General features: G+C 41.4%; 1 protein-coding gene across 1 annotated transcript; it reads right to left on the bottom strand.

The window, feature by feature from the left end:
- Positions 1-21,856: 21,856 nt before the first annotated feature.
- Positions 21,857-26,866, bottom strand: LOC147898367 (uncharacterized). Its single transcript, XM_087379366.1, has 5 exons — positions 25,606-26,866; positions 24,873-25,081; positions 24,590-24,712; positions 24,263-24,466; positions 21,857-24,136 (listed from the first exon to the last, which is right to left on the bottom strand). The coding sequence occupies exons 1-5, from the start codon at positions 26,786-26,788 to the stop codon at positions 22,667-22,669; spliced, it is 3,189 nt and encodes a 1,062-aa protein (XP_087235492.1). The 5' UTR covers positions 26,789-26,866; the 3' UTR covers positions 21,857-22,666.
- Between the last annotated feature and the right edge of the window lie 1,117 nt (positions 26,867-27,983).

Raw genomic sequence — 27,983 nt, 5'->3', positions numbered from 1 at the left:
AGTTTGTATTTAAACTTTCAAGTTTTAATAATCAAAGCCTTACTTTCTATTTAAACTTTCAAGCACTGAAAATTTGAAGTCTTTTTACCATCCTAGAATATTCTTATTGCCCCACTTATTGTTCCACATGTCCATTATTCCAATTGTGCTATTTTCCATAGGTGTGACTCATAGATCAGCATGTTTGAGGCAGCAATGTGGCCAATGGGAATAACAAAAAGGTGGCCAGAAGGAAGAACATATTGAGGAAACTAGGCAGCAAGAGGAATAGAAAGGTACCCAGCAAGAGGAATGTATTGAGAAAATTGGGTAGCAGGAGGAATAGATTATTCCTTATCAACCAACTCCATCAGCTTTTGTGGACCTTGAATACAAACCCCCACCATTGTCAGATGAGAATTGAGCATTGATTTTAGATGTGAATGGTGTCTTGGCTTGCAACATTCAAGGATTGTGAGTGTGTGAAATGGGTTTTGCACACTCCTAGAGCTAAAGTTTTCAATCGTTCATGATGCAAGGATATTTCTTTCCAAACTAGGTAGCTACAAAGTAGTTTCATAGTTCTACCCTACTCCAAACTAGGTAGCTCTAAACCACAAACTAGGTAGTTCCAAACTAGCTATCCCCAATCTAGTTAGTTGCAAACAAGCTATCTACAAACTAGCTTTCTCCTGCATAGGTATTTGCAATTTAGGTTGCCGGTAGCTCGTTATATACAACCTAGCTAGCGACAAACTAGCCATCTACAGACTAGGTATCTCCAAACTAGGTACTTGCTAACTAGATATCTCCTAAATAACTACTTGCAAGCTAGCTACATGAAAACTAGCTACATGCAAATGCAAAATAGCTCTTTGTAAACTAGGTTTGTCTAGCTAACTAGATCCAAACTATGCACCTTCAAGCTAGCTAGCTCCAAACTACCTATTGGGCACTACCTCCAAACTACCTATTGGGCACTAGCTAACTACAAACTAGTCCAAACTAGTATGTAGTTAGCTAGCTCCAAGCTAGGTAGCTCCAAACTAGCTAGCTCTAAACTACCTATTTGGATACTATCTAACTACAAACAAAGTCCAAACTAGTATGTCGTTAGCTAGATCCAAACTACCTATCTAGGCACTACCTAACTGCAAACTAGGTTCAAATTAGCTAGCTTTAAATAAGCTAGCTAGAAACTAGTGAATACTGCTATGCTAAATACTACTTGGGTAGTTGGACCTGCCAACAAGGTGGTGCAAAATATATGAATGGGACCCATATATTTTAGCAAAATTATTTATCTATGATGTCAAGCTGGACGTGCCAACAAGCTAGTGCAAAATATATGAATAGGACCCATATATTTTAGCAGAATTATTTATCTATGATGCCTAGAAAACTATCTTTTCATATGCAATGTCCAAATGGAATCACTTGAAAGTTCTCTATATAATTCGCTCATTTTTAAACCCTTTTTGTAGTCCTTTTGTTACAGATGATGAAAGAAGCAAGATGGATTTGTCACGAGGCCAAAGATGTCAACATTCTCTCGAAGGATCTAGTCATTTGAATGGACATATAATATCATTTGTAATCCACTTTTCATATTGATCTCATTCCATAGAATTTGTTTGACATGAGAAATTGAATGAGATCAACATGTGGAAAGTGGATTGCAAGCAATGTTCAAGTCTCCAAAATTATCTTTGCCTAAATTTCTGCCCAAATTGGACCATGTATTTTCTACCCAAATTGCCCAAATTTACATCCGAACATGAGGAGCGATTGGAAGCACAATGCATGAGGAACATGAGGAGCAATTGCTAGGACTTGATGGAGTACATTGTCCATCGTCAATGGATGACATGTGACATGTTGTGGTTTGCTCAGCTATGAATAGTTTGTTCAAAGAGTGCTTCCTTGCCAGTGTAATTAGTCTATCCTAAACAATACAGCTCTTGTTGTTATCATGTGACATAGCTTTGAAAAGAGAGTGAGTAGGTTCGGATTCTTTTTGAAACAGATGATCATTGTAGCAGCCATGTTTGGGGGATGTAGTCATGTAGCTGAAGATGGCTACTACAAAGATTATCCTTTTGGAAGAGGATCCAAACCTTGTCATTCTCTATCGAGAGCTATGTGAATTGATAGCAACTCCATAAGAATTGCTTAATATAGGCTCATTGCACTACCAATGCTTTTCTCTTTGAACATTACTTCTTTTACATCAAAATATAGATTATGTTCATTGATCATTTCCAAATTATTCTTCCCTAAATTAAGTGTTTGATTCATGCTTGGATTCTTTCCATTTGCATCATTATTTTTAAACTTGTATACCATTGTCTTGAAACTCATGTACTAACTGTACATGTTGTTGCCTAAATCTAATGTATGTTGACATGCATTCCTTTCTATAATGGTATTACAATAATGTAAATTTTATGGTGGGTGGTGATTTGTATTGTCTTCTTGGATATTTTTCCCAACACTTGTTTTGAACTAGATTGGCCCACTTTACATGTGCCTTTATGTGCTTCATGTTGTGCTTTTATGTGCTTTCTTCTATGCTTTTTTGTGCTTTGTTTTGTGCCATAAATTCCATTATATACTTGAGGATATATATATATACAAGTGGGAAGCCTGTGGCAAGCCACAGAGTAAAAATATCCGTGAGTAGAGTGAGGGGCGCATATGTGAATCAGGATTTGAAGATGACCTTGGAGGAGGGGTAGGGGAGGCACTTCCTTTAGTTCATAAATCATTCATCCCCTCCATAACTCTTTTAGGATTTCAAATCATTGTCAATAGGGCAGCACGAGCACATAGATTCAAAATTGTAGCTATGCGCTCAAATTTGTAATGTCTACCTTTCAGTCCTTGTTTTCCACCAATTCTCCATGCACCTTCCGTACATTCTGCTTTATGTCTTCCACCATGTTCATGCTATTTGACATGTGTTTTAAGACATCCATAGCTTACTGCATTGTGTGCTATTTATTATGTTGATTATTTACCCTCAGGCCTCTACATCTTTGTCCTTAACTTCTCATTTTGTAGCCTCCTTAGGTCTGTGAATCATGATTTGTGGTGTTCATCTATGCTTACTTGTGTTGTGGCCAATTCAAACTTTATTCATCTACAAACACAAAATCAAGAGCTATCATGGTAGGGAGCCACACTTTGTGCTATTGATTGACTAAAAATTTAGATTGGGAGTTGCAATTTGGGGCATTGATCGACTAAAACTTAGCATGAGGAGTTGTAATTTGTGGTTTTGATCGACTGAAACTATTATTGTGATAAAAAATCAAGTGTCTTGAGATTCTTAATATTTCCTACTACTCTTTCTTAGCAGCTCCAAATCCTCTACTTGATACTCCATTCCATCTTCCCACCATGGCCCTCAAGTCGCTTCTAGTTGGCTAGGTCATATTATCATAACCAGAGTGGTGAAGACTTGTGGGATCTTGTATTTGAATAATTTGTTTGCATCATACTTGATCTCTATCATTGTTTGACGCAAGAGGAGATTGAAATCTTAATCCCACCTTCAAACCTGTAATTGGTGACCGACCCACTCCAAATTTCTTCTTCTAACTCATTATAATACTCCTCTAAAGTGAAAATGGTTGCAACTGTCTAAATTTTTGAATGTCATCATGGGAATTGAGATCCAAATGGAAGAGTATCTGACCATTTTGTCTATTGCTTGCACTATGACCATGTCGCATGATGTTTGATTGTCCATTGCTGTGGAGTCTTTGGTCTCTAAATCACCTACAGAATTTGGAGTTCTCCAAGTGTGAATGATCAACTGCACCCTACCTAGCGATCACCCAATCTTGCCATCTCACCAAGAACTCTGATCTTTCTTATCTTTTCACATGAAGTTCTCTCATCAATGATCATCTATTGTGACTCCATCATTGGGGTCCATGGCAACAAAGGTCTGTCATCCCAAGTCTAAGCTGAACCTAGGATTGACATTCATCATTAGATGGGATCTAAAAGATCATTTCTTGATGTCACTCATCGAGTTTCCATGCACCCATTGCCTCGTACTTTGGCATCGTTTTGCACAACCACTGCACTATGTAAATTTTAAACCCTTCAAGTGGTTTATCTAAGTTGGCAATGCCTGGAGAAGACTCAAGAATAGAACACTTACAAGAGGCGACCATAGATGGATCTCGTAGACCCTTAGCTTTTGGTAGTGCAATTAACTCTCTTATGAGAGGGAGTTCACCGGGTCACCCAACCTCCAACATGATTGACTTCATTATGCAAGAACACATTCTTATCACGAGAGCTAGACACGTAGCATAATAGCAAAGCATCCACCTTTAGGCCCCTCATTCCCTCGTGCTACTCACAAGGTTAGAGGAGAATGGTCAAAGAGAAAAGAGAGAGGGAGTGAGTTGAAAGAGTGTTCAAGATAAAGATTGGAAGTTGAAATATTGTGGTAGCGCACAACAAAATAATCAAATGGCCCATATTGTCTAGATTTAATCAAACAATCCACAACTCTCCAATCATCCTAACTAAAACCTATCCTTAATAGAGAAAAGAGATGATATCTTATATACATACACATTTGATCATGGTTAGATATGGTTTAGGGTTCCATGCTTAGATTGGTGCATACTACCTTACTGCAAACTTGATACTTGCAAACTAGCTCACTTCAAACTATCTTCAAACTGCAAATTGGCTAGCTTTAAACTAGCTACTTGCAAAATAGCTAGCTTCAAACAAGCCACATGATGGAAACTAGTGAATTGCATACTGCTATGCTAAATACTAGTTGGGTAGCTAGACTTGTCAACACGTTGGTGAAAAATATATGAATGGGGCCCATATATAATGGTACAATTGTTGGTATGGACCTTGAGGGGTTCCTTTAGGTGAAAAGGTCATATCAACATGCATTGAACATATATGGCATGTTGATATGGCCCTTGCTCCTAAAGGGGACCCCTCAAGGGCCATATCAACATGAAAGGGGACCCCTCAAGGGCAAATGGTGCAAACTAGCTAACTGCATACTACCTTGCTGAATAGTAGTTGGATAACTACAAAATAAGCTAGCTACAGACTAAGCTAGTTGCATAGTAGTTGGGTAGCTGCAAAATAATCTAGTTGCAAACTAATTATCCGCAAACTAGTTAATTGCAAACAAGAAAACTAGTTGTCTACGAACTAGTTACATGCAAGATTACTTGACTATTTAATGGACTAGCTAGCTTCAAACAAGATATCTAGAAACTACCTAATTGCATACTAGTTGGATAGCTGCAAACTAACCACCTATCAACAAGCTAGCTACAAAGTAGGTACTATTTGCAACTTGGATGCAGAACTAGTTTGTTGTCAATATGCTAGTTACATGTGTGCACGCTAGTAGTTTGCAATAGTATAACTAGGCATTTGTACATTTTTTTTGAATAATTTGTGATTGGTGTTGATATAGGTTGAGCCATTTCTCGAGTTTGCAAAAGAGTTTCCAAATGTGCAAATACAACAACGTTCTTTTAAGTGCTTCAAACCTTTTTTTGTACAAAAATAAAGGATATATACACATGTTGTTGTATTCAACAAATTCAAATTCTATATTTAAAGGAAGCTCTCACCCAAATGTGAAAGGCCAATGCTAGGTTTCATGGGAAAACCTATTATTGCACATGCAATACATGTGAAAGTGATGGTTGCTCTGCCTCACAGAAACCAAAACTCAGTGTCTCAACATTATAAGAATATGTGTTGTGTGAGATGCATAGGGTTTCCATGTACAATAATTTGAAATGCATCTTTAGATAGTGCCATAGTGGTGGAGTAGCTAGAGTGTAGAGGTGTCCATGTGAAATGGAAAAAGAAGGTCATTATGTTTTAGTAAAGGTATTTGAAGACATTCAAGTGGAGTTGAAGAAAAAATGCTAGAAGACATTCAAGTGGAGTTGAAGAAAAAAATCCAGAAGAAGACCATCTAAGACAAGGAGATTCCTAATGTAGAAACTAAGAAAAGAAAGGTTCTTGCAATCAAGAACATGAGTTATAATGCATTGCTATAGTTATTTAATATCCATGTTTGGAAATTCATATGGCACAATTTCATCTACAAATGGCAGGCTGATCAATTAAAGACTCTGTTATGATGCCTTGAGGGCATGGTTGTATCAATGGTCAACCTTATATAGAACTATACATTCAAAGAGCATAATGAAATTAAATCCATGCATTGGCAATCATGCCCAGTTACCATTTTTGTTCACATCACATATACCAACATGGAGTAGATGTGCAAAAGACCTTGCATTTCTTCCTCTCAGATGATAGAGCACATGATACTCTTTTTGTTCAACATTCATTTATGTTACATTACGGATGGCTATAGGGGCAAGGACTCATTATCAGAGCACTGGGTTTAGTCAAATGGTGCTACCTCCTAGTTCAAGGCTAAAAGTCCATTCAACTTTGTTGCCAAATATGCAGGACTCACAGGCATGAAGATGACCTAGAATTTCTTTGGTTCTAGACATGGGAAGGGTGAGCATGATTGGGTGGGTATAGTAGTGAAGAGATCTTTAACACATGAGAAACTAAAGGTAAATGGAAAAAATTACAATATGCTACATATGTTGTGGCTTCTTGAGAGCTAACTTGTGCCATGGTCCAAATCTAGCCATACCTCAAAAGGGAGGGACGTGGCAAGAGTGTTTTGGGAGATGAAAGATGGCAAGGCTTGTAGAGACTATAAATGGAACTACAAAGCCATTCAAAAGACTTGCTCCTTGCACAATCTTCAAGGGTTTGAAAAGAGGATAGTAGGGCATTAAGAACAAATTGCTATTGCAATGCTTGCATGCAAGGTGACTATAGTAGCAAATGCATCAACAAATCATTTGTGAAGCCATGGATCTATCACACAATCCTACCCATTCTAGATGAAAGTGAGGATGAGGAAGTAGATGAGATCACTGTATAAAATGAACCTTCTAACAACCTGAGCGATGCTCTTTGCATGGATGACAATTTTGTTATGATTGTAAAGCTAGGAAATGAAGAAGTTGTTCGTACATCCGATCATCATTTGAGCTATAATTCTAGTACATGATGATAATCCAATGATAATATTTCCATTTTGGAATGGAAATCATTTGGAAAGATGGATGACCTACCTCAAACATGACAGAAAGCAACCATCACAGAGATGATGCAAAAATGCTTGCTAGAGCTCCACAGGCCCATTAGCATGGTTTTGATATTTTAAGTGCACTTGTCCACACTATCCACCATTACATGCATCAACATAATGTTCTACATAATGATTTGCATGCGCAAAACATATGCTACATTTCTCCGAGTCATCCAAGGAAGTGTATCTTGGCATTTGTGATTGGGGAATGATGACAATGACAAGCACTAGCGAACATTATCCAGCATTAACAGTCCCACCACCGTACAAACTTCTAGTCAAATATTTTGCCATGTCACTCCAAAGTGCCTCTGCACCAACCCCCCACCTTTCGATGTTACACAAGATGTGTATGCAATGTCCACCACATTTTGAAGATCATGGACATTTGTGGACTATCTACTAGTATTGGACTCGCAGAAGCTTTAATCAAGCGACTACGATGACTTACAATTCAAGGAAAGTTTGCACAACCAAACAATCATCCAAGCCCTACTGAATTTTGTGGTGTTTTTGATATTGCTGCTAGATGCAGCATATAACTTAGTCCCCACCAAGGACTTAGACCAGCAAATGACTGAGTCTCCTCTGAACAATTTATAATAGCTATTTTGGAACATAATTACTTGTAACATTACTATGTCTATACATCATTGTGAGTCTCCAATCCATGATTCAATGCGTATTATTTAAATGTTGTTTGTATATTTGAAATTGAAGTTGGTAGTATTTAAGGTGATAAGTGTCATGTTGGTACGATTTAATGAGATATTGTTTAAATATTGTTTGTATAAGAATTGATGCAATAAGTGTCATGTTGAATTTAATTGTTTAATTCGATATACATGATATATAAAAATTCCATCTACATGTCATTTTTTAGGTTAAATATGAGTAGGGAGGGAGAGAGCATGCTCCCTTAGGATCCTCCCCAACTACAAGCACAACTAGAGGATCCTCCAATTCATGAGAATCCAGAAGCACCATTTGTTCCTCAAGAGGTTGATTTAGTGGACCAACTAAATCACGTTGAGGCTCGAGCTATCTTGCAAGCCCAAAGAGAGATGTTGGAAACAGAGGGACTAGGTATGTTTGCCACTAGTCTAGTGGATGATGACACCATGCAAGGAGACCCGCTCTCTCTTCTTGACAAGTACAAAGGCTTTGTCCATCAGAGTTCTAAGAAACACCTTGTTTCTTCCTCGTTTCTTCGAGCCGAAAATGCTAGAAACAGATATACATAGCCCAAGTTGTCAAACCTATCGCACAAAATCCTTACCCACATCCTTCTCCAGTGATTCATAGGGGTGGAAGGGAACATCCCCAACAACTAGTAGATACCCATATTCTTCATTCAATAGGTGTACGTCCACGACATCTTGCATCAACTTGTGGATTGGAATGATAGCTTGCACGCTACAGAGGTGCTTTTGGGGACTTGAATGCCATTGAGGATATTGACACATTTGATTTTGAGGACCTTACCAATCTAGATTCTCAAGCTGCAAGACCAAGCACTCAGGGAACACCAAATGTGGGACCTAGTATATCTAGCCCTCGCTAAGGATTTTATGCACCAATTGTAATACAAACTAATTGTACTTCATACATAACTCTGTAAAGTTCATCTTGAAATATATTGATTCGGATTAAGTGCATAATGTGGATTATGTGGATTAAGATGGATTAAGTGGATTAAGTGGATTATGTGGACTAAGTGGATTATGTGGATTAAGTGGATCAAGAGGATCAAGTGGATTAAGTGGACTAAGTGCATAATGTGGATTAAGCGGATTAAGTGGATTAAGTGGTTTAAGTGGATTAGGCGATTTAAGTGGATCGTGGATTAAGCAGATTAAGATGGATTATGTGGATTATGTGGACTTTGTAAAGTTAATGTTGAAATGTTAAAATATATTGAATTGGATTAGTACATAGGATAACTAAATCAACCCTTGCGACTTGAAAATATAAACTGCGACTGCGCATATATGATTGTTCTCCCCTTTTTCTCGATGTTGCCTTGAAAGTATTTGCAAGTCACAAGGTTGGCTCTAGCTATTATGTATACCAAAGCATCCACAAACTGAATAATTACAACATAACTTGTAGCCCATAGTTCATCAGCTTTCGAGTACAAAATGATATGAGATGCAATCAAGAATATGTGCTTTTCCATCACTTAACATATTCTCTTATCCATCCCCTCACATGCAACATACTATTTAGAGCTTCATCACTTTGCTTTCAAAGTACAAAATAAGACAAGTTGGATATGAGCATATGCGCTCTTCCATTGCTTAACATATTCTCCTATCCATCCCCTCACAAGCAACATACCAACCTACATATTTAGAGCTTCATCCCTTTGCTCAAGTACAAAATGAGATGAGATGAATATGAGCATATGGCTCTTCCATAACCTAACATATTCTCCCATCCAACACTCTATATTGCATTTAACATAGGTATGATATCATCGATCTCTTCCACTTCACTGTTGTCACTGAGTAGCTCAAGCTCGTCTTCTTCTTCGCTAAATGCACCATCAGCAACTATTTCTACAGTCAATCATTGCCCAGCAATTCTCATTACATTGGCTTTGCTTGCTGCCCTAGCCACAGCATTAAACCCTTTCAAAAGTCATAGATTCCCAAAGCAAAAGACCAAATCTATAGCTCTTGATGTCTTTAAACGATTGCGTCTCTTTGAATGAATAAAATTGTATGCACTCCAATTTCGGTCACATGCATGAGATGATGTAGCAACAGAGAGCACACGTGTTGCAACATGTTGCAACTCTAATGTCTCTCCACCATATTTCTTCCACCAAGTAGGTGCAATCATTGTCTTAATAGCATCAAGATTTCAAGGATCTCCAAAAGAGCCTTCCCGTTTTGTATACGTCAATCGTTGTTAGTAGGCCAATTTGCCTTGATCTCCTAGAAGCAAGTTCTTACAAACCTCTCGAAGTTACTTATGACTTATGGATTCTACAATTGAGAATGCATTTGATATTGTGGATGTATTGCAAACGTGGCTCCATGCAAAGGGGTGTGCATTTGCTTCCATCTCTTATTAACCAAATATATCACCTGTTGCTTTTCCCTAAGTGCAAAGTGCACAAATTCTTTAACTTGTCGTATTGCTTCAGACATCTTGCAATACACTTTACCCATAACAAAGGCATCAGTGTCAACCATCCTCAACACTATCACAAATGGCTCTACACCTTCTTTTATTCTTTCTACATTCTTTTAGAATGCTAATGGTTGTACAAGATGTACACATTTACTACCCGGTATTGTGTACTATGCTTTTTCTCGAGCCAATTTGCCCATCGTCCATTAGCAACAATCTCGACTAAAGCTTGGCGCACTTCCAACAATCTAGCAAGAACCAAAAAGGAAGTGCCTTAGTTGCTTCACAGAGTGCTCTTTGAATATTGCATGCAAGTATTGATGGCTCTTTATAAAACTAACTACAGTGTTAGCATCTTGTAGCACTGGTTGCACAAATGGAAATTGTCCAATATCTTTCAAAAATAAGTTGAGAGTATGAGCACCACATGGCACCCATGTCAGAGTGGGATACTTTGCCATGATCATCTCAGCCACGGCCTTATAATTCGGTGCAATATCTATTACTAACATAGTAACATTTTCACTGCCACCAACTTTTATGAATTGCACTTTCGTATCTTTTTAAAATATATGTTGAAGGCTTTTCTTTTAGATACATATCAATACTCTCCAAAAACATTGTTCCCTTAGAAGTAATGCACATTACATTTATCAAGGGTGTGGCCTGCTTGCTAGTCAATCCATCAAAAGCAAGAGTGCACCCATATGTAGGAATAAAGTTCAATCTCTTTTTCTTTAAGCAGTTCACCACAATCTATTTAACTCTATCAAGATGATAGGTACAAATTTTATTATAATCTAGCAAAACAAATCTTGGTCTAGCACATGACTTTTATATTTCATTCACATAAGATTATATCCTTACTGGATAATGATATTTCATTTTTTAACATTATTTTAAAAGAATATAAAATATTCTAACAAAAAAAGTACAAGAATGAGTAAATGCAAATCGTATTTTATTCATTCACATTATTTTGAAAGAATATAAAATATTCATTCAAAAGAAAGTGTAAGAATGAGTAATGAAAATTGAGGGACATGCATTCATATTTTATTGAAAGAATATACTCAAATTATGAATCATTCATTCACATTCTATTGAAAGAATATTAAATATTCATTCAAAAGAAAGTGTAAGAATGAGACTGTAGGAGTTCTAATAAACTAAGACACAGAGCAACAAGTTTATTCCTATAAACTTCAAAATCATAGACACAAAAAAGAACAAAATTATATTTGGAGATCAGAGATCTAAGAAACTCTTTGTATTCATTCACACTCTATTGAAAGAATATTAAATATTCATTCAAAAGAAAGTGTAAGAATGAGACTCTAGGTGTTCTAATAAACTAAGACACAAAGCAACAAATTTACTCTAAGATCATAGACACAAACAAAGAACAAAATCGCATTTCTCACAAGAGATCTAAGGAACTCAACAAAGTACCTATAAATTCCCACAAATAAATTCCATAGACACCAACAAAGACCAAAAGCACATTTCTCACAAGAGATCTAAGGAACTCAACAAAGAGAACCTATAAATTTCCATAAATGAATTCCATTCTAGATTGCTTTTGCAACCTTGGAGGGTCTTCCTTCTCTCTTTTCCTTGGCTAGAGAACCAAGCGTGAGATAAGGTAAACTAGCAAATTGTGAGCTTAAATATAGGAAAAGAAGCCCATAATTGTCCTAATATAGCCTTATTCATATGAATAAGTTATTCCTACAAATATGATTGGATAACGTGTCGACTTATGAAAAAAGTGTGACGTGTCAGTGTCTTTTGCTTGATTTTTTCCCCCCCTCGAATCATTCGTTCGGATTTCCTGCATTTTTAGAATCACGAATTTGAATGTTTCTACTTAGTTGTACAATGGATTATTGATGTTCCTATAACATGTATCTTCAACTCGATTGTAACAATTTGCAAGAGCTTGTCTTTTTTATTTGCATCCTTCAACTTGCACAAGCATCTCACTTTGTGCACTTACAATAGCTGAAAATTCAAGCAACGCATCTTGTTCAATTTAATTAATCATATTGAATCCTCAATTAAAATAGTTAGATAGATTCACATCTTGTAATTTGAATAAGTATGTTACAATTAAATGTTTCAACACCGTGTCACTCATTTGTTATTGTCATGGTTATTAGATCTTCACTCACTTTCTCTCTCACCATGGCATCCTCATCAGAACGGTCAATGCAAGCTGCATACCTGTCATAGCACCAAAAGGTGAGGGTGGCTAGCCATTAAACATATAATGGATGTGGCTGATGCTACCCTCCTACCAACAAGGAAAGATGAGGCTCATGCAATTGCTAACACGAGCTTCTAAAATGATCCAAATGGTTGGAAGTACGACCGCATCAATGCCATGGTGACCAACAATGACGTAGCAACAGTTTGGGACTGCGGCAATGCCTCACATAGATGATGGCCCATCAAAAACTACCACCACAAAGTTATGAGGGAGAATGCACATTATATTCATTGCATGATCAAATCAGAGAAGCCTCACAATGGGATTGTGCCACTATACTTTGCGAAGATGTCATATGCAAAGTTTGTGCTGGATGTGCCTGTAGACTTCGCCTCTTCTCCTTGGTCACACACGTGACAGCCATCACAGCCAAGGATAGCCGCCATTGCAACCGCTATCCCCATGGTAGAATCACCACCTGCCAATGTGGGAAGTCTGGATTCAGGTGAGTAAAGTGATATCTCTTGAAGTGCATGCCAATTTGTTCCATTTGTGTGAATAGTTGTTATATCGATGACCATGTACTCATTAGCCATGTTTTGCATTGTGTAGTTTTTGTGACAAGCAGTGAACTCTTTATGAATGTGCATGAAGCTATAGACGGATATGAAGGTGCATAGTGGGGTAACAATGCAAAGGGGGGTGATGGTGCAGAGGACCCACAACCAGAACTAAAAAAATGTGGCAAGGGAAGATCTCACATTTCCCAACATCATAGTTTGTGATGCTCTGATTAAATATTGATGGGTAATGAGTGAGAACAAGCGGATCCTTGTTGAAATGAATCGCTTGAGTGCATTGTTCCAACCATTTGGACACAAGAAAGACGTCAAAAATGCTTACAAGGAGCAATGTGGCATCTCTGCTGCATATTGTCAACAAGCACGAGATGCATACGCTGCACTCCAGCATATTGAAGAAGGAGGCTGTGTTCATAACTTGGATTGTAATTTTGTGGGCATGACTATCACAAAACCCTCTACCATTCTAGTGCATATTACTTATATAGATGATGGACCTTTATATCCTATATGCCAAAACCGTTTTGACTGGTTACTATATGCTCCCATGTCACCATCGATTTTACCTGGCATGCCTGGTAAATAATTTAAAGGTTAGGAGTGCATGTCCAACCTGTAATGCTCCTTAAGCCCATCAATTGTATGAAGTTCTTGGCATCGGAGCAACATTTTTCAACAGATCCTCGATCGTGGTGAGTGTAAATCCTATATAAGTTGAATGATATATACTGTAATGGCATATATCAATTTTGTTAATGGATTTTGGAGATGATGCAAGAAATTATAATATGTTCCCATGCTGTATTGTATATTTACAAAATTACTATCTTTTTTTACGTTGGTTTTTTAAAAATAGTGTTTTGAGTGTTGTATTTTAAATGTTACAATATTCTTAAATGTTGAGCAATTTTAATCATTGAGTTTTCACAAATTGATATTCTTCATACGCTATGCAACTGCAAGCATGTTGGTGATCTTGCTCTTCATCTTGGCTACCCCGTATTAATCATGGTGCCTTGTTGCCTATTCGTTGTTTTGTTGAACAATTGCCACCGGTGCAACTATTCTTGTGGATCACCGAATTGACACAAATGCGGGGCATTACAAAATGTTAACTTTAGTGGTTCTTTAAATTCATATCAGGTTTCTTTTTTATACTTCTTCACATCCAATGTAAGTGTAATTTTTGCAAAATGGGCATCCCTTGTGTTTTTTTTGCAAAATGGGCATCCCTTTTGTTTTTTTGCCACATCCAATGTACCTATAATTTTTGCAAAATGAGGTTTCCCTATCCTTTGCTCCTATCGAATGTGGGAAACAATTTATACTCTGCCCAAATTCTACATGGCTAACCATGTATACGTTGAACTTATATAATATGGCGACAAGCTCTTGCCATGTTTGGTCAAATGTTGGTTAATGTAAATCGGCATGGTTGCTTAAACTACACATTGAAAATACACTCTAATATTGTTTTACAAACAGTGTTTGGGAAGCTCCAAGATTGCCTTTACAAATTAGCCTTTCATAAAATTATAGAGTCTTTCTTGCACACTTTCATGAGGTAAGTAAAGTGTGTTGGGAAAGGTTTATAACTTCATCAGCAGTGGCTAGCACACAACGCTCCACCACCTACTATTTGCAATGTCATGAGGTGCATGTTAAGGAATTTTAAATGAATTGCATCTTAGATGAACTGCATCATTAAAATATTATGTAAAAGAATTGCATTTTAAAAGAATTGCATTTTAAATGAATTGCATTTTAGAATGAATTGCATTTTAGAATGAATTGCATTTTAAATGAATTGCATTTTAGAAGAATTGCAACATTTCATTTGTATTCTAAAAGATTTGCTCCATTAGCGCCTATATGTACATGTTAGCAAGTGGGAGTCTAGTCCCTCCTACTTTCTCTCAAGAATTTCAATGCCATAGTTTATGCATCTCTAGCATAATGTAAGGAGTCAAGCAACACTTGACTAATCACATTGACAAATAGACTCACCTAATACAATGGTAGAACCCAATTCATCTCGTTGAATAGCGGCCAACACATTTTACAGGTTTGGTAGATAATTTTCATAGAGGCAATAGCTATCGAGCTATTCATCCAAGAGCAATAAACTTTCAAAGTCAACAAAAGAAATCATTATACCCTTCATAAGGATTTTGCTTTTCTTCACTTGTATTATCACTTTCATTTGAAGTAGGAAAATGTAAAAATGAAAGAATTCTCGGTAGACATTATGGAGAGATAGAAGAATAGTTACACTTGATGATAGTCATGGATAGAAACATGTAGTATACTCCAAAACATGTAGCAAAGACTTGGTCGTCTAGGGATGCCAATGTTGTTGTTATGGAGCACTAATTTGTGTTAGTGCTTGAAATTATGGAGCTGAATCCAAATCCATGTAGATCACCTTTGGGTTTTATACCTGAGCATGCATGTCTATGTGGGTAGACACATGCAAACGTACATATGCAACTTGAAATAGTAACCTTAGATGTATGTGTTTATTTGTGCAAAACTGATGCAGCTCCCACCAATGTATAGCAGTAGATTGAGATTTTGAGAGTCGAGATGAGGACTCTATAGGATGCTAGGCCTCCCCTCACTTGGTCGCGAGTGTGGATGCAGTCATTGATGGTCTACGTTGACTAGGTGGTTACGAGGACCTTCAACATACATTTTAGTCGCCAGGCAGAGGATGAGGTAGGAGGTCAGGGCATGGATTGGAGAGCCATACATGCCCTATTTGAGCGTGATTCTCCTCATAGGGTAGCTCTAGATCTACATTTTTGGGATGGTTAGACAGCGTCCTAGCGACCTCGTTCAGGACACCCTTTTCACATATTGCGGTGTATGCACCCCATCATGGCAACACATATCTATCTGAGGTATATCACTACCAATGGTGGTTGGTTGCCTCACAACCACCAAATCCCTTGCTCATTTGCGATGCAGCTATATGCTGAGTTCATCCTCGAGCATGGGGTGGACTATCTCAGTGTGCATCCTAGATTAGGAGCTGGATGTGGTAGGATGGGACGCTAATGGTAGATAGCAAGTGTGCGACATCAGCGTGAGGCACCAAAGCTTCATATGGTCCCTACACCAACATTACGATCTATCAGAGGATGACTACATTCGGACATTCATTCTATAACCACGTCCTTGCACGACATGGTCTGTGCCTTGTCGAGATCTGTATAGGTAGAGATCATTATTCTTGATCTATAAAATTTGCCTTTTTTTTTTTCCATTGCAAAGTCACGTTAGAATGATTTTTGCATGTGCACACTACAAATTCCACCTCCCACAAATGAGCGTGATGCACGTATTGCTAATTTGGAGGCACAGTTGGTAGATTCTACCAGTGAGGTTAGTCGTTCATTGTCTTTTACTATATTTTGGTACCGCATGAGTTACTCATGTGCCATGCCCCTTTCTCACCTCATGATGTGTGTTTGTTTGGCAGATGGAGACTTGAGTACGACAACTAAAGGCAAAGCTACAGGAGTAGAGGGCCTTAACACGCATTGCATACCATCGTGCTGAGCACTATTTGTATTAGTTGAGGCACATCTCACGTGATGAGAGTCACCATAGGATACACCCTAGTGCGGCCTTTTATCCTGCCCCTCCTACAAATGTTCCCACTAGATGTCCCATAGACCCAGCTATACTCTCTAGGATCCCCATGTCTACGTGCATCCTTTGCCAAGAGGATTTTGATAGCGTAGGATTTTTTGGCCTAGGATGCGGCCACCTCGCCCATCTCCACTACCTAACCCAGCATATGGTTTCACGATCATGCTTCCAAGTTTGTTTTGTTGATATTAGAGTGCCTACTTATCGCATTCTAGGCATAGATGACCTATACCTTAGACGTGGCCAGGCTATTGACCCCATTTCCCGCACGATCTTGACAGATCATTATAGGGAAGAGGCACAGAGGGACTTTCTTGAGTAGGAGGGATTTGATGCTGTAGTGATTGTCGCATGTATACCCCATCAGTCCTCGTATGCAGACTTCATGCCCGACAATGAGGCATGAGCAGAGGAGGCATGACGCATCGAGTGAGAGGCACACCTGGAGATATCCTTGCAGGATTGGGTGCAGTAGAATATTGGGGAGGATATGGACCAACGGTTTAGACATGAGGAGGAGCTTACTCATGCTGGATTTGAGGCACGAATCCGTGCAGATCAGTGACTTTGGGAGCTCAAACGTGCATATGTGGAGGATGCGAGGATTATGGAGATATAGGCAGTGGCTCAACATGCTGCCGCATCCCATGGAGATGAGGCCAAACCTTTACATAGCGGACGATCGAGCAGCATGTCGTGTAGGAGCCTTGTCAGAGGGTGATTAGAGGTAGCTATGTTGAGTTGTCAGATTCCTCCAATGATAGCTGATGTAGGTGGCACATACTTTGGCGATCATGTATGTGTACTTTGATGTACATGGCATACTTTGATGACCATGCATGTACTATGGGTTATTTACTTTGATGATGTTGTACATACATTGATGATGATGATTGATGACTGTAGATGGCATTCGTGTTGCATGATATGTAATGATTCCATGATACTCTCTCTCTCTCTCTCTCTCTCTCTCTCTCTCTCTCTAGATCTCTCCAATCTTATTTTGCATAAAGTGTGAATAATGCAATGGATTTAATTCAAACACCTTAATGGAAATTTTGTTATGAATGATTGAGAAAAGGAGTGGGATTTGGGGCTAGGCCTTGAATGCATTATATGTCGTGAATTTGCATTGTACAATAGAAGGGATAGAAGAAATACGAACCATCAAAGCACTCATTGTACTGCAAGTAGTTTAAGGGTGTACAATGCTAAAGGGGATTTAACACCCATCAAGCACCATAGGTAGAGAAGAATATTGTTTTAACTAGGTGTACCACAACGTGTATACATGCTTTACGAAGTTAAATATTTGAATTTGAAACAAAAGTAATTTATATATGTATATATATATATATATATGTTTGCTCTCAATTGTATCTATGCCATCAGCACTTATGGCACAAGGACCACCATGACTACAACGCTCTTTAAAATTAAGTTTTGGACAACAAGCTAGATGTTTGGCTTTCAATACACAAACTGTTCCAATAGATTGATATGTTTATCTTGTGAGACAATTATTAATAAACACCGTATCAACTTGAGTTTGAATTTTATGAATAAAAAGTGAAGTTGTGCTTTTGTTTATAGTTAGAACAAGTTTGAAGCTTGATCACTATGCTAGAAGTTGTTCTAGAATATTCTCAAAACTACTTTGATGACAGTTTGAAGTAGCAAAGAGGAGACTCTATGGTTTAGGAGGGACCAAGATTTGTAATATCTAAGTTCAAGACTCTATACTATTAATGGTCCACACTAATAATATCAAATTATTAGTCATAGGGACTCTATACTATTAATGGCCCACACTGTAGCCTCATGTGACATGTCATAGGGACCCATAGGCTCCATGCTTACTTTCATCTATCTCCTCTTCACCTATCTTAGTGCACAAAATCGGCAAAGCAATGCACAAAACACTCAAGTGTCCTCCAAACAACAAAAAGAAAGACCCATAACAACTCTTCAAATGAGAGTTCAACTTGATGAAATTCTACCATTCCAGCTATACTTTTACTATTATTAAACACAAATAAATTATTAATCGGACTCAAACTTTGCAAGAGCATGGAAACCATTGGGTGTAGGACCTGTGCAAATTTTGAGCCCGATCGGACACATGGACATGCAAATCCTAATGACCCATTCCTTATTTTGCTCCTTCACTGATGCAACGAGGTGCATAGGCTGAAAATGGGCCCTCTGACCTTGCCGTGACCACATCCGGTGTCAGATGGGACTCAAACTTCGCAAGAGCATGGAAACCATTGGGTTTAGGACCTGTACAAATTTTAAGCCCGATCGGACACATGGACATGCAAATCCCAATGACCCATTCCTTATTTTGCTCCTTCATTGATGAAATCCTAATGACCAATTCCTTATTTTGCTCCTTCACTGATGCAACGAGGTGCATAGGGTGAAAATGGGCCCTCTGATCTCGTCGTGCCCACATCCGGTGTCGGATGGGACTCAAACTTTGCAAGAGCATGGAAACTATTGGGTTTAGGACCTGTGCAAATTTTGAGCTCGATAGAACACATGGACATGCAAATCCCAATGACCATTCCTTATTTTGCTCCTTCACTGATGCAACGAGGTGCATAGGGTGAAAATGGGCCCTCTGACCTCGCCTGCCCACATCCGGTGTCAGATGGGACTCAAACTTTGCAAGAGAATGGAAACCATTGGGTTTAGGACCTGTGCAAATTTTGAGCCCGATCAGACACATAGACATGCAAATCCTAATGACCCATTCCATATTTTGCTCCTTCACAGATGCAACGAGGTGCATAGGGTGAAAATGGGCCCTCTGACCTCGCCGCGCCCACATCTAGTGTTGGATGGGACTCAAACTTTGCAAGAGCATGGAAACCATTGGGTTTAGGACCTGTGTAAATTTTGAGCCCGATAGAACACATGGACATGCAAATCCTAATGACCCATTCCATATTTTGCTCTTTCAAAGATGCAACAAGGTGCATATTGTGAAAATGGGCCCTCTGACCTCCCTGTACCCACATCTAGTGTCAGATGGGACTAAAACTTTGCAAGAGCATGGAACCCATAGGGTTTAGGACCTGTACAAATTTTGAGCTTGATCAAACACATGGACATGCAAAATTCTAATGACCCTTTCCTTATTTTGCTCCTTCACTGATGCAACGAGGTGCATAGGGTAAAAATGGGCCCTTTGACCTCGCCATGCCCACATACAGTGTCGGATGGGACTCAAACTTTGCAAGAGCATAGAAACCATAGGGTTTAGGACTTGTGCAAATATCGAACACATGGACATGCAAATCCTAATGACCCATTCCATATTTTGCTCCTTCACAGATGCAACGAGATGCATAGAGTGAAAATGGGCCCTCTGATCTTGCTGTTCCCACATATGGTGTCGGATGGGACTCCAAGGGAGTGGTACAAAGTATCGCCATCTCGTGCACACAATATGGAGTGAATGAAGTCACGAGGGCTAGTAGGAACCACTCCCCTGTGACCATCAAGGGAACAAAATACGTCATACATCAATCCAAAATCAACATGATAGCGACAACACGTGTCACACTCTCTAGAGCACCGCACAAACCATGGCCTGCACCATTCAAATGACCTCTGCCCAATCCTGACCTCCGTGTGTGCCTCTACAAACTGAGTGTACAACTCAGTCTGGGTACACTTCAAAAAACATGCACCATGCTCAATGTACACACCACGTGACACCCTCTTTCGCACTGCCTTCTTGAACACTGGAGATGCCCTGCAATGCTCCTCCCAAAACTGCTGTATGATGGACCTAGTGCGATCATCCAATAGTCGATTGCTACAGGGTGCACGGCCACTCGAAGCCCAAAGAGCATCAACATCATAGGCTCTACCTCCTAATCATACCTACTCGCAATGTGCGCAGTGCAATGTCAAGGAGACGCGATGTGGTGCGTACATGGCCAGCCATTTGCAGTCTACTAATGCACAATGGCATGACGTGCTGCCAAGGCATCTGCAGTGTTCCTACGCTTGATGGATGCATAGGACTGACGAACACTAGAAAGGACCTCGCTACATACTGGCCTATTTCTAGATGCAACAAGACCAGCAAGCCTCCTACACTCCACCAAGGCAAGGTGATCTATCAAGCAAGATAGTAGAGCTGATGTGGCTCCATGCTTACTGCTGAGGTGGCACATTATGTGTCATGCCTCTAAGGTCATCATGCATGAGGTGGCAAGCTGAGGTGGCCAAGCATGTGACATGGCTTTATGATATGGCAAACGAGGTGTCAATGATGACTTGGCAAAGATGAGGTGGAAGACTGAGGTGGCAACTGACTAATGACTTGGCTTGATGATGTGGCACACGTGGCTGTGGTGGTAGAAATGTAGAATGGTGAGGTGGCAAATCATTGTGATGTGGTAAGGTGATGTGGCAGCTCATGTGATGATGTGGAAGAGGGTGAGCTGATGACGTGGACATTGATGATGTGTAAGGTGGCAAGAGGTGGGGAGGTGGCATGGGTGACCATAGTCAAACTTGCTTACATGGCAGGATGATGATGCCATTTAGATGAGCTGTCTAATGAGTCAACCTTCCACATGTGCACCATGCCACCCTGCAAATGGCGACCATTAGGATTGGTGATCTACCAAGCCTACCTTTCCAAGCCTAATTAGGCTTGGTATTTGGCTTCCCTGGCCCCTTTTCCCTAAAAGGGGGGATTTTAACATGGGGAGGCCAAAATTGACCTTCCCTATGTCAATTTTAACCAAATTTTTTTCCTTGGATTCATCACGTGGAGGAGGTTAACATATGTGAATTTTGATGTAATTGGTTATGTGCACAAATTATTATATTTATTTCATTTTTCCTTTACCACTCCTTTAACAAGTGAGAGTAAAAATTAATCTCAAATCTCTCAAAATCCAACCATTAAATTTGTGATCTTTCAAACCTTGTGTGTCTACTAACCCTCTATCAAATTGGATTTGTTCAATTAATCATAATGTTGTGGTAAAAAAAATGTGCCTTTTAAAAGAGATAAGCCTTGCATACTATCTCTCGTTAATAGAGAAAAGAGATAAGCCTTGCATACTGGAAAATCTATGAACAAGTTCTGAACAAAGAATGTGCCGAAATGTAGTGGATGAACCACTCATAATACATGATTCTAATTCCAGTCTTTCTATGGCCTTGGTTTTCAGGCATTTTTTCTCGGTAAGGACCGACCATTTTCACCGCCTGTGTGTGTCTGTATGTGTGCTACTGATCTCATATAAGGGACTTTGTGGATTTAAGTTTCCTCTGTAATCCATAGTCACAGTCAAGCCAAGCCAAAGGTTAGTGATCTTGAGCAGAAAGGCCATCTCCCCTCTAAATCTTAGCCTGCATGCTAGATTGCCATTTTAATTAAAGGACTGTGAGTTGATATTCTGGTTGCGAGCACAACAGGACTAGCATGAAGGAAAAAGGACAGCGTTTCCATCCTCACTCCATTTCTTGGCTGACATTGAGCCATGGTAGTGAGGAAGAAGTGGTAGACAGCTAATTGGGCAGAGCGAGGAAGCGCGTATGATGAGATGCTTTAGAAGTTGAAGCTGAATGTTCAGACTATTTTGCAAGGGAAGAAGCTATTGTGCGGCCAGGAGCTGATTCGGAGCATCAGTTTTGCAAATTTTCTGCTGGAGGGACGGGCAAATGAAACTGTCAGCTAATAGGCATTTGCTATTTTCTGTGAAGAAGTGCAGAGAAAATTAGAAGCTGATCGAGGAAGAAGAGTGTGCGATTTGTGCGAGCGGTTGTGAGGTGGTTACGTGAGGATCAAAATGCAGAGAAGAGAAGGTGATGGAGGAGGAGGAAGCTTGATCGAAGAGACGACATGAATTATATTGTGGGAGGCTAGACGGTGTATCTCACAGTAGCAGCTTCTCCATCTTTGGACTGAGAAGATACATGGCGCTGCTGATGAGAAAGATGACCTTGCACGACTTTCTGCAGCGACGTTGTAGTCGGCCACCTGCTCGTTCTCGACTTGCGAAGAGCCGGATAATAGAATGCAACTGATCTCGATCGGCCTTCCTTGATCCTTTCTTGCGCAAGCGCAGCCATGGCCGGATACACCTCTTCTTTCACTGGAGCTTTCCGGCGAGGAATTGATAGCGAGAATTGGAGCTGCCTCCTTGTACTCTTACGTGATTGATCGTTTGAGGGCGTGAATGTCGGACTCGTAATGCAGCGTCCGATCCCTGGCGAGCTTTGGAAAACCATCTCCTGCTTCTGATCACCCTCGCCATCTAATTCTGCTGTTAGACACGACGACGGATTGCCTGCCGCACTACTTCGCCTCGCCGTAGTTTCCTGCATTGCTTCGTTTTGGGCCCTCGAATCGAAGATTTCGATCTCGTTTGCTTGCCTATTGCCGCAGCTTGTTGACGCATCGGAAGCCCGAGGCTGTAGCTTCTGATCGACTTCCGTTTGTTGGCGTGTCGGAGACGTGCTTGGATCACCTCTTCTCTCCGTGTTTGCACGTGTTTGGGGCCGCTTCCCCCTGCCGTTTCGACGCTTCGGTTCATACAGAAGATTCGAATGCACCTCCAATGGCGTTTCCTGGCCTATCTTCTGCTTCGATTTCTTAAAGAATTGCGGGGACAGCCTCGGGGATACCCTCTTGCTCAAATTGATTTCTTCCTCATACTGAGGCGATGGGGTTTCCTTCGTTTCTGAATTGTGCTCCTCCATCATCGCCTTCACCAGAGGCGGTATGGGTATGTCGCTTTGTAGTCCGGGATCCATGTGTTCGTTTGCTTCCATGATCTCAAATGATGATTGCCTTTTTCTTTTGTGCCTCCTGCGATACCTCTCTTTCAGTCGCCGATTACTCGCACTGAGCACTGTGGAGCTTGCTAAGCGTGACATAGGCGTTTCGCTGCTTTCTTCTTCCATGGGAGGGGCCGGGTTAGGCTGTGTCGAACGAGCTGAAATTGCAGATCTCAACGTCCGCAATGTTGGCTGCTGAGCCCCTGCCTGTGAACGTGCCTCCTGGGGGGATGCGACGGAGGGCTCTGTGCTCGTGATGTCGGAGTACTCCTTCAATAGTTTAGGATCAAGCCTGGCAAAGCTTTCCCGTCTGAAGAGGCCACGCAGAACATAGTGTCGCAACCCGAGAGTTGCAAAGATGAAGAGTGGGAACATGACCGCAGCTGGTGTTCTGCTTACTGCGAACACAACGAAAATGCAACCGAATTGGGCAGCCGAGTACACGCAAACTCCGTAAATCGAGTATGTGTTTAGAGATTTTCGTTGACCTCCGTTCAAAAAGGTGCTCAGGAAGGCTATAATGTTCCAGCTCCTCAAATTTTGGTAGGCTAGCTGCACAAACAGTTGGAGAATTTATTCGCGTATTCGAGATTGTGCGAATCTCTATCACGTGAAAACTGAGTTAAAGTTCAAACTTCAAAGATTTTCCATGCTCAGTTTGTGATTGCAATGGCATACCTGCAAGAACAGGCCCGTCAGGACGGCTTGGGGGATTTTCCCTACAAGCCACCGTAAAGGGGGAAGAAGCGGCAAGCCTGAAAGAAATGATGCCACAAGGCCAGAAATCCGTTGCACTGCGATCTTGGAAACCACTCCTCGTTGATTCTCCAAGTCAGTATACTCGTGGAGCTTGGATGTCAGGGCTCTAACATGAACAGTACTCTGGAGGTTTCGCCAAAATCTCTTTCGTCAAATCCAAAGTCTTGAAAGAGCATGAAGCACTCAGCACTGTCTTGCAGCAATGTAAACCCAGAGTTGCCCTGTTCTGTAGGAGAGAAAATTTACCTGGTATAGCAATCCGCTACTGTAAGGTAGGCCGAAGAGACTGCATATAAATGTCACCAAGGCGAGAATGCATAGATCCCATCTTCTCGAACCAGTGTCAAGCAGATTGGATGCAACCTTCTCCTGCATAAATTTATCGAATCATGAGTGCAAGTTTTGCCAGAGTTTGATAAAACACTGGCATGTTCATCTACATGTAAACTCACATACGATACAATTGTGAACAATATAGAGTATGAACGAGCATGGAAAATTTTCACATAGAAATTATGTTGCAACGTACCTGAAACAGTGCCGTTGTTGCATTCTGATAAATGAAAACCATCCCTGCAAGCATTATCCCTGGAATGACTGCCAGTAGAATGGCCCAAAAAGGTAAGATTTTCAATCTGATATATCCTAGCTTGCTCACTTGGTCTGTGTGGTACCCAGATGCTGGAAGACTGACCTGTGAAATATGCGGCTGAGTCAACTTAGGCAAGTGCGGAACAGCTGCAAAGACAACAAACAAGAATTTGTGAGGTAAATGCAATGTTTGCACCGAAGAATGATAACCTACTGAACTGAGATTTTCACACACAGTTGACGCACATGGTGAGTGTACTGGTTTCTGTAGGAGAAACTTTAATAATTCAATCACACTATTTGCTACTGGGAAAGCTACTGCAAAAGGCTGACAAGCGCTGTTGTGTCACACTGGATAGGTGGAAGATGGGCATCGACAGATTCGACATCGATACTGTGGAAAGATCAGAGGTCGAATCGGTGCGGTAACATCGAGTAAATCATCGCGGCAAAGACGAAATCGATACTGTGGAAAGGTCAGTGGTCCAATCGATGCGGTAACATCGATCAGTAATTCATCGTGTATATAGCATGGCAAAGATGACATCGATACTGTGGAAAGGTCAGTGGTCTCATCGATGCAGTAACATCGATCGAGTAATTCAATGTGTATAGCATCGCAAAGATCAGAGAGAGTGTTGGAAACTTCACAAAAGCGTTGGAACGCGGACCTGTAAAGAGCAGCATGACGAGCATTGGACCATAGTCGGCAATGGCATGGCACGTCTGGCGATGGAAAGCACGCCATTGTCTGGCGTGCTCCATCAACGAGGCCACGAAGAAGGAAGTGGTAGCGAGCCAGAGGGAGAGCAAAGCGGAGTCGAGAGTGATGCCGGAGGACGAGAACAGGTCGGAGATCTGTTGGAGGGCGCTCCAAAGGAAGGTAAGGCCGAAGAAGACGCGCATCACCTCCCAACTGAAGACGGTCATGGATTGAGTGGTGAATTTGGAAGCGTTGGAGATGGCGAGCAGCATCAGGACGATGGAGCTCCACACTCCAATCCATCCCATCCATGGCACCAGCTCCACTCCCAGATGCTTCCCTGAGCTCGCCATCGCCACCACGAACACCAAGCATGGCTCGCTCGCCCCCACTACCACCATCGCTCGCCCTCCCAACACATCGAACAATCCCCCGCTCACCACCCCCGCCAGTATCGTCTCCACCACCCCCACCTTCCCTCCTGTCTTCTCCTCCAACCATCTTCCCATCACCAAGCACCACACCACATTCGCGCACCACACCCGATTGCTCGCTTCCCCCACCCTCCACTTCGACATCCCTCCACCTTTCCACTCCCGCCCATACTCCCCTACCTTCTGCCTCAGTCTCTGCATCCCCCACGCAACATGATCTTGCCCTGAGTCGGACGAGTTTCTCCCCTTCCTCGTCCACATCTCCTGTTCCTGTGCAGCCTCGTTCGCTTCCTCCCACACCGAGCTCACGATCTTCTCGCAGTAGTCGGACGTAGAGCAAGTAGATGGCCGAGTGGTGAGCTTCAGCTCCGGCCACGGCACCCTGGGGAGCTGTGCTGATGCTAATTTCCTCCTCGTCGGCGCCGGCCCGCCCCCGGCCGGCGCGGCTGCCTTGAGCGTCTCAGCTGTGGAAGGGACGTACACCACGGTCTTGCAAAGGGCGGGCTCCTCATGAACGCTGGGAGTATCAGGAGATGTAGGCTGGGATTGAAGGATCGTTGCAAAGGTGCAGGGATGATCAGCAAAGAGGGGATGAGTACAGGGGGAGGGGCTAGGATGGAGTCCACGTTGATGAAGCTGCTGCAAGTCATGTAGCTGGTTTGGTGGAGCTAGAGAAGGCTGAGGGCGGGGAAGGACGTGGGAGGAGGAGGAGTTCATGGCAATGGAGGAGGAGATGTGTGGTTTGAAGTGAGTGAGAGGATGGGAAGATGAGAGAGCTTAGAAGAAGACGACAACTACGACGAAGAAGAAGAACGTGATGCATGGCCACCTTTGTACACCACTTTAAGCTTACTTCATGTATTCCCCCTTCATTTCTTTAAGACCTCGGAATCAGCATAGCATCGTCTAACTTAATACCAGGTCGACCACCTCCTCTCACCACCACAAGCTCACCACCATCTTACTACCTCCTTCCCCTCAAGGTGGAAATGCTAGCATTCTGGTGATTGTCACGAGGCATCTCAGCATTTGACGGTGGTCGTTTGGGTGTCACGAAAAAGCATGGACTCCTTCTACCACCTGGGTGCGGGCGGCCTTGGGGAAAGTGTGCAGCCAATAGGGAGCTTCCATCCCTCCTCTACCCCCTACAACCCTGCAACCTTGCAATTTGCTTTGGCTGCTCGATCTGCCATTTACTCGTGCGTGGAAACAGGAATTTAGGGACTCTTCCCATGTAGCCGTGTGCAAGCACCCAGCTACTCGACAATGATAGCTCGTACCAGCGACCTTGGTGCTCAAACTGGTCCCTCACAGCTTTGGAGTATTAGATTGCGCACCGATGCCCACACACCAAGACTGCGTCACCACTGCACCTCCCACGTGCGGGGACAGCCTCTTAGAGCTTCTTCCCTCGCCTCACACTCTCTCAGGCCCATTATCAGGCCATTGTCGATGTCCCATGCAGCTCTAGCTCAACGTTGCAACTCCCTCCCAGCATTACAACTCTAGTCTAGCATCCATAAATTTTGATTCTAGCCTAACATTGGAGTGTTTAACCCACAGATCTTGATACTCTAACTATTAGGCTCAATGAGGGCTCCTCTCTCCCATTTCGCTCATTCGCAACGTTCAACTAAGAGAAGCAGTAGCAACCAGTGAAGTTTCTATTGCAACAATTTCAAGACATGGAAGGACACAAATTAAGCACTACTCATTTAGCAAGGAGGTGCTGAGTCCCAGCGCTAATAGGAGCACGGGGAGTTACTCTAAAGTATGACTCTCCATTTGTGGCCTAACCCAAAAGGAAATTAACACACACACACACACACACACACACACGCACGCACGCACGCATGCACACACACTCACGCATGCATGCATGCACGCACAAATGCCAACTTATATTAATTAA

The sequence above is a fragment of the Dipteris shenzhenensis genome, chromosome 9 (genome assembly GCF_047967505.1).
Source record: "Dipteris shenzhenensis isolate YYH24624 ecotype China chromosome 9, Dip_SZ_1.0, whole genome shotgun sequence".
Taxonomy (NCBI): domain Eukaryota; kingdom Viridiplantae; phylum Streptophyta; class Polypodiopsida; order Gleicheniales; family Dipteridaceae; genus Dipteris; species Dipteris shenzhenensis.
Note: the sequence above shows the minus strand (reverse complement) of the source record. Positions and strands in the feature narration are given on the sequence as shown.

Coding starts and splice junctions, on each gene's coding strand:
- LOC147898367 (XM_087379366.1), bottom strand. CDS start 26,788: ATGAACTCCTCCTCCTCCCACGTCCTTCCCCGCCCTCAGCCTTCTCTA. Junction 25,082..25,605: donor CGTCATGCTGCTCTTTACAG/GTCCGCGTTCCA, acceptor TTGTCTTTGCAG/CTGTTCCGCACTTGCCTAAG. Junction 24,713..24,872: donor CAACAACGGCACTGTTTCAG/GTACGTTGCAAC, acceptor AAATTTATGCAG/GAGAAGGTTGCATCCAATCT.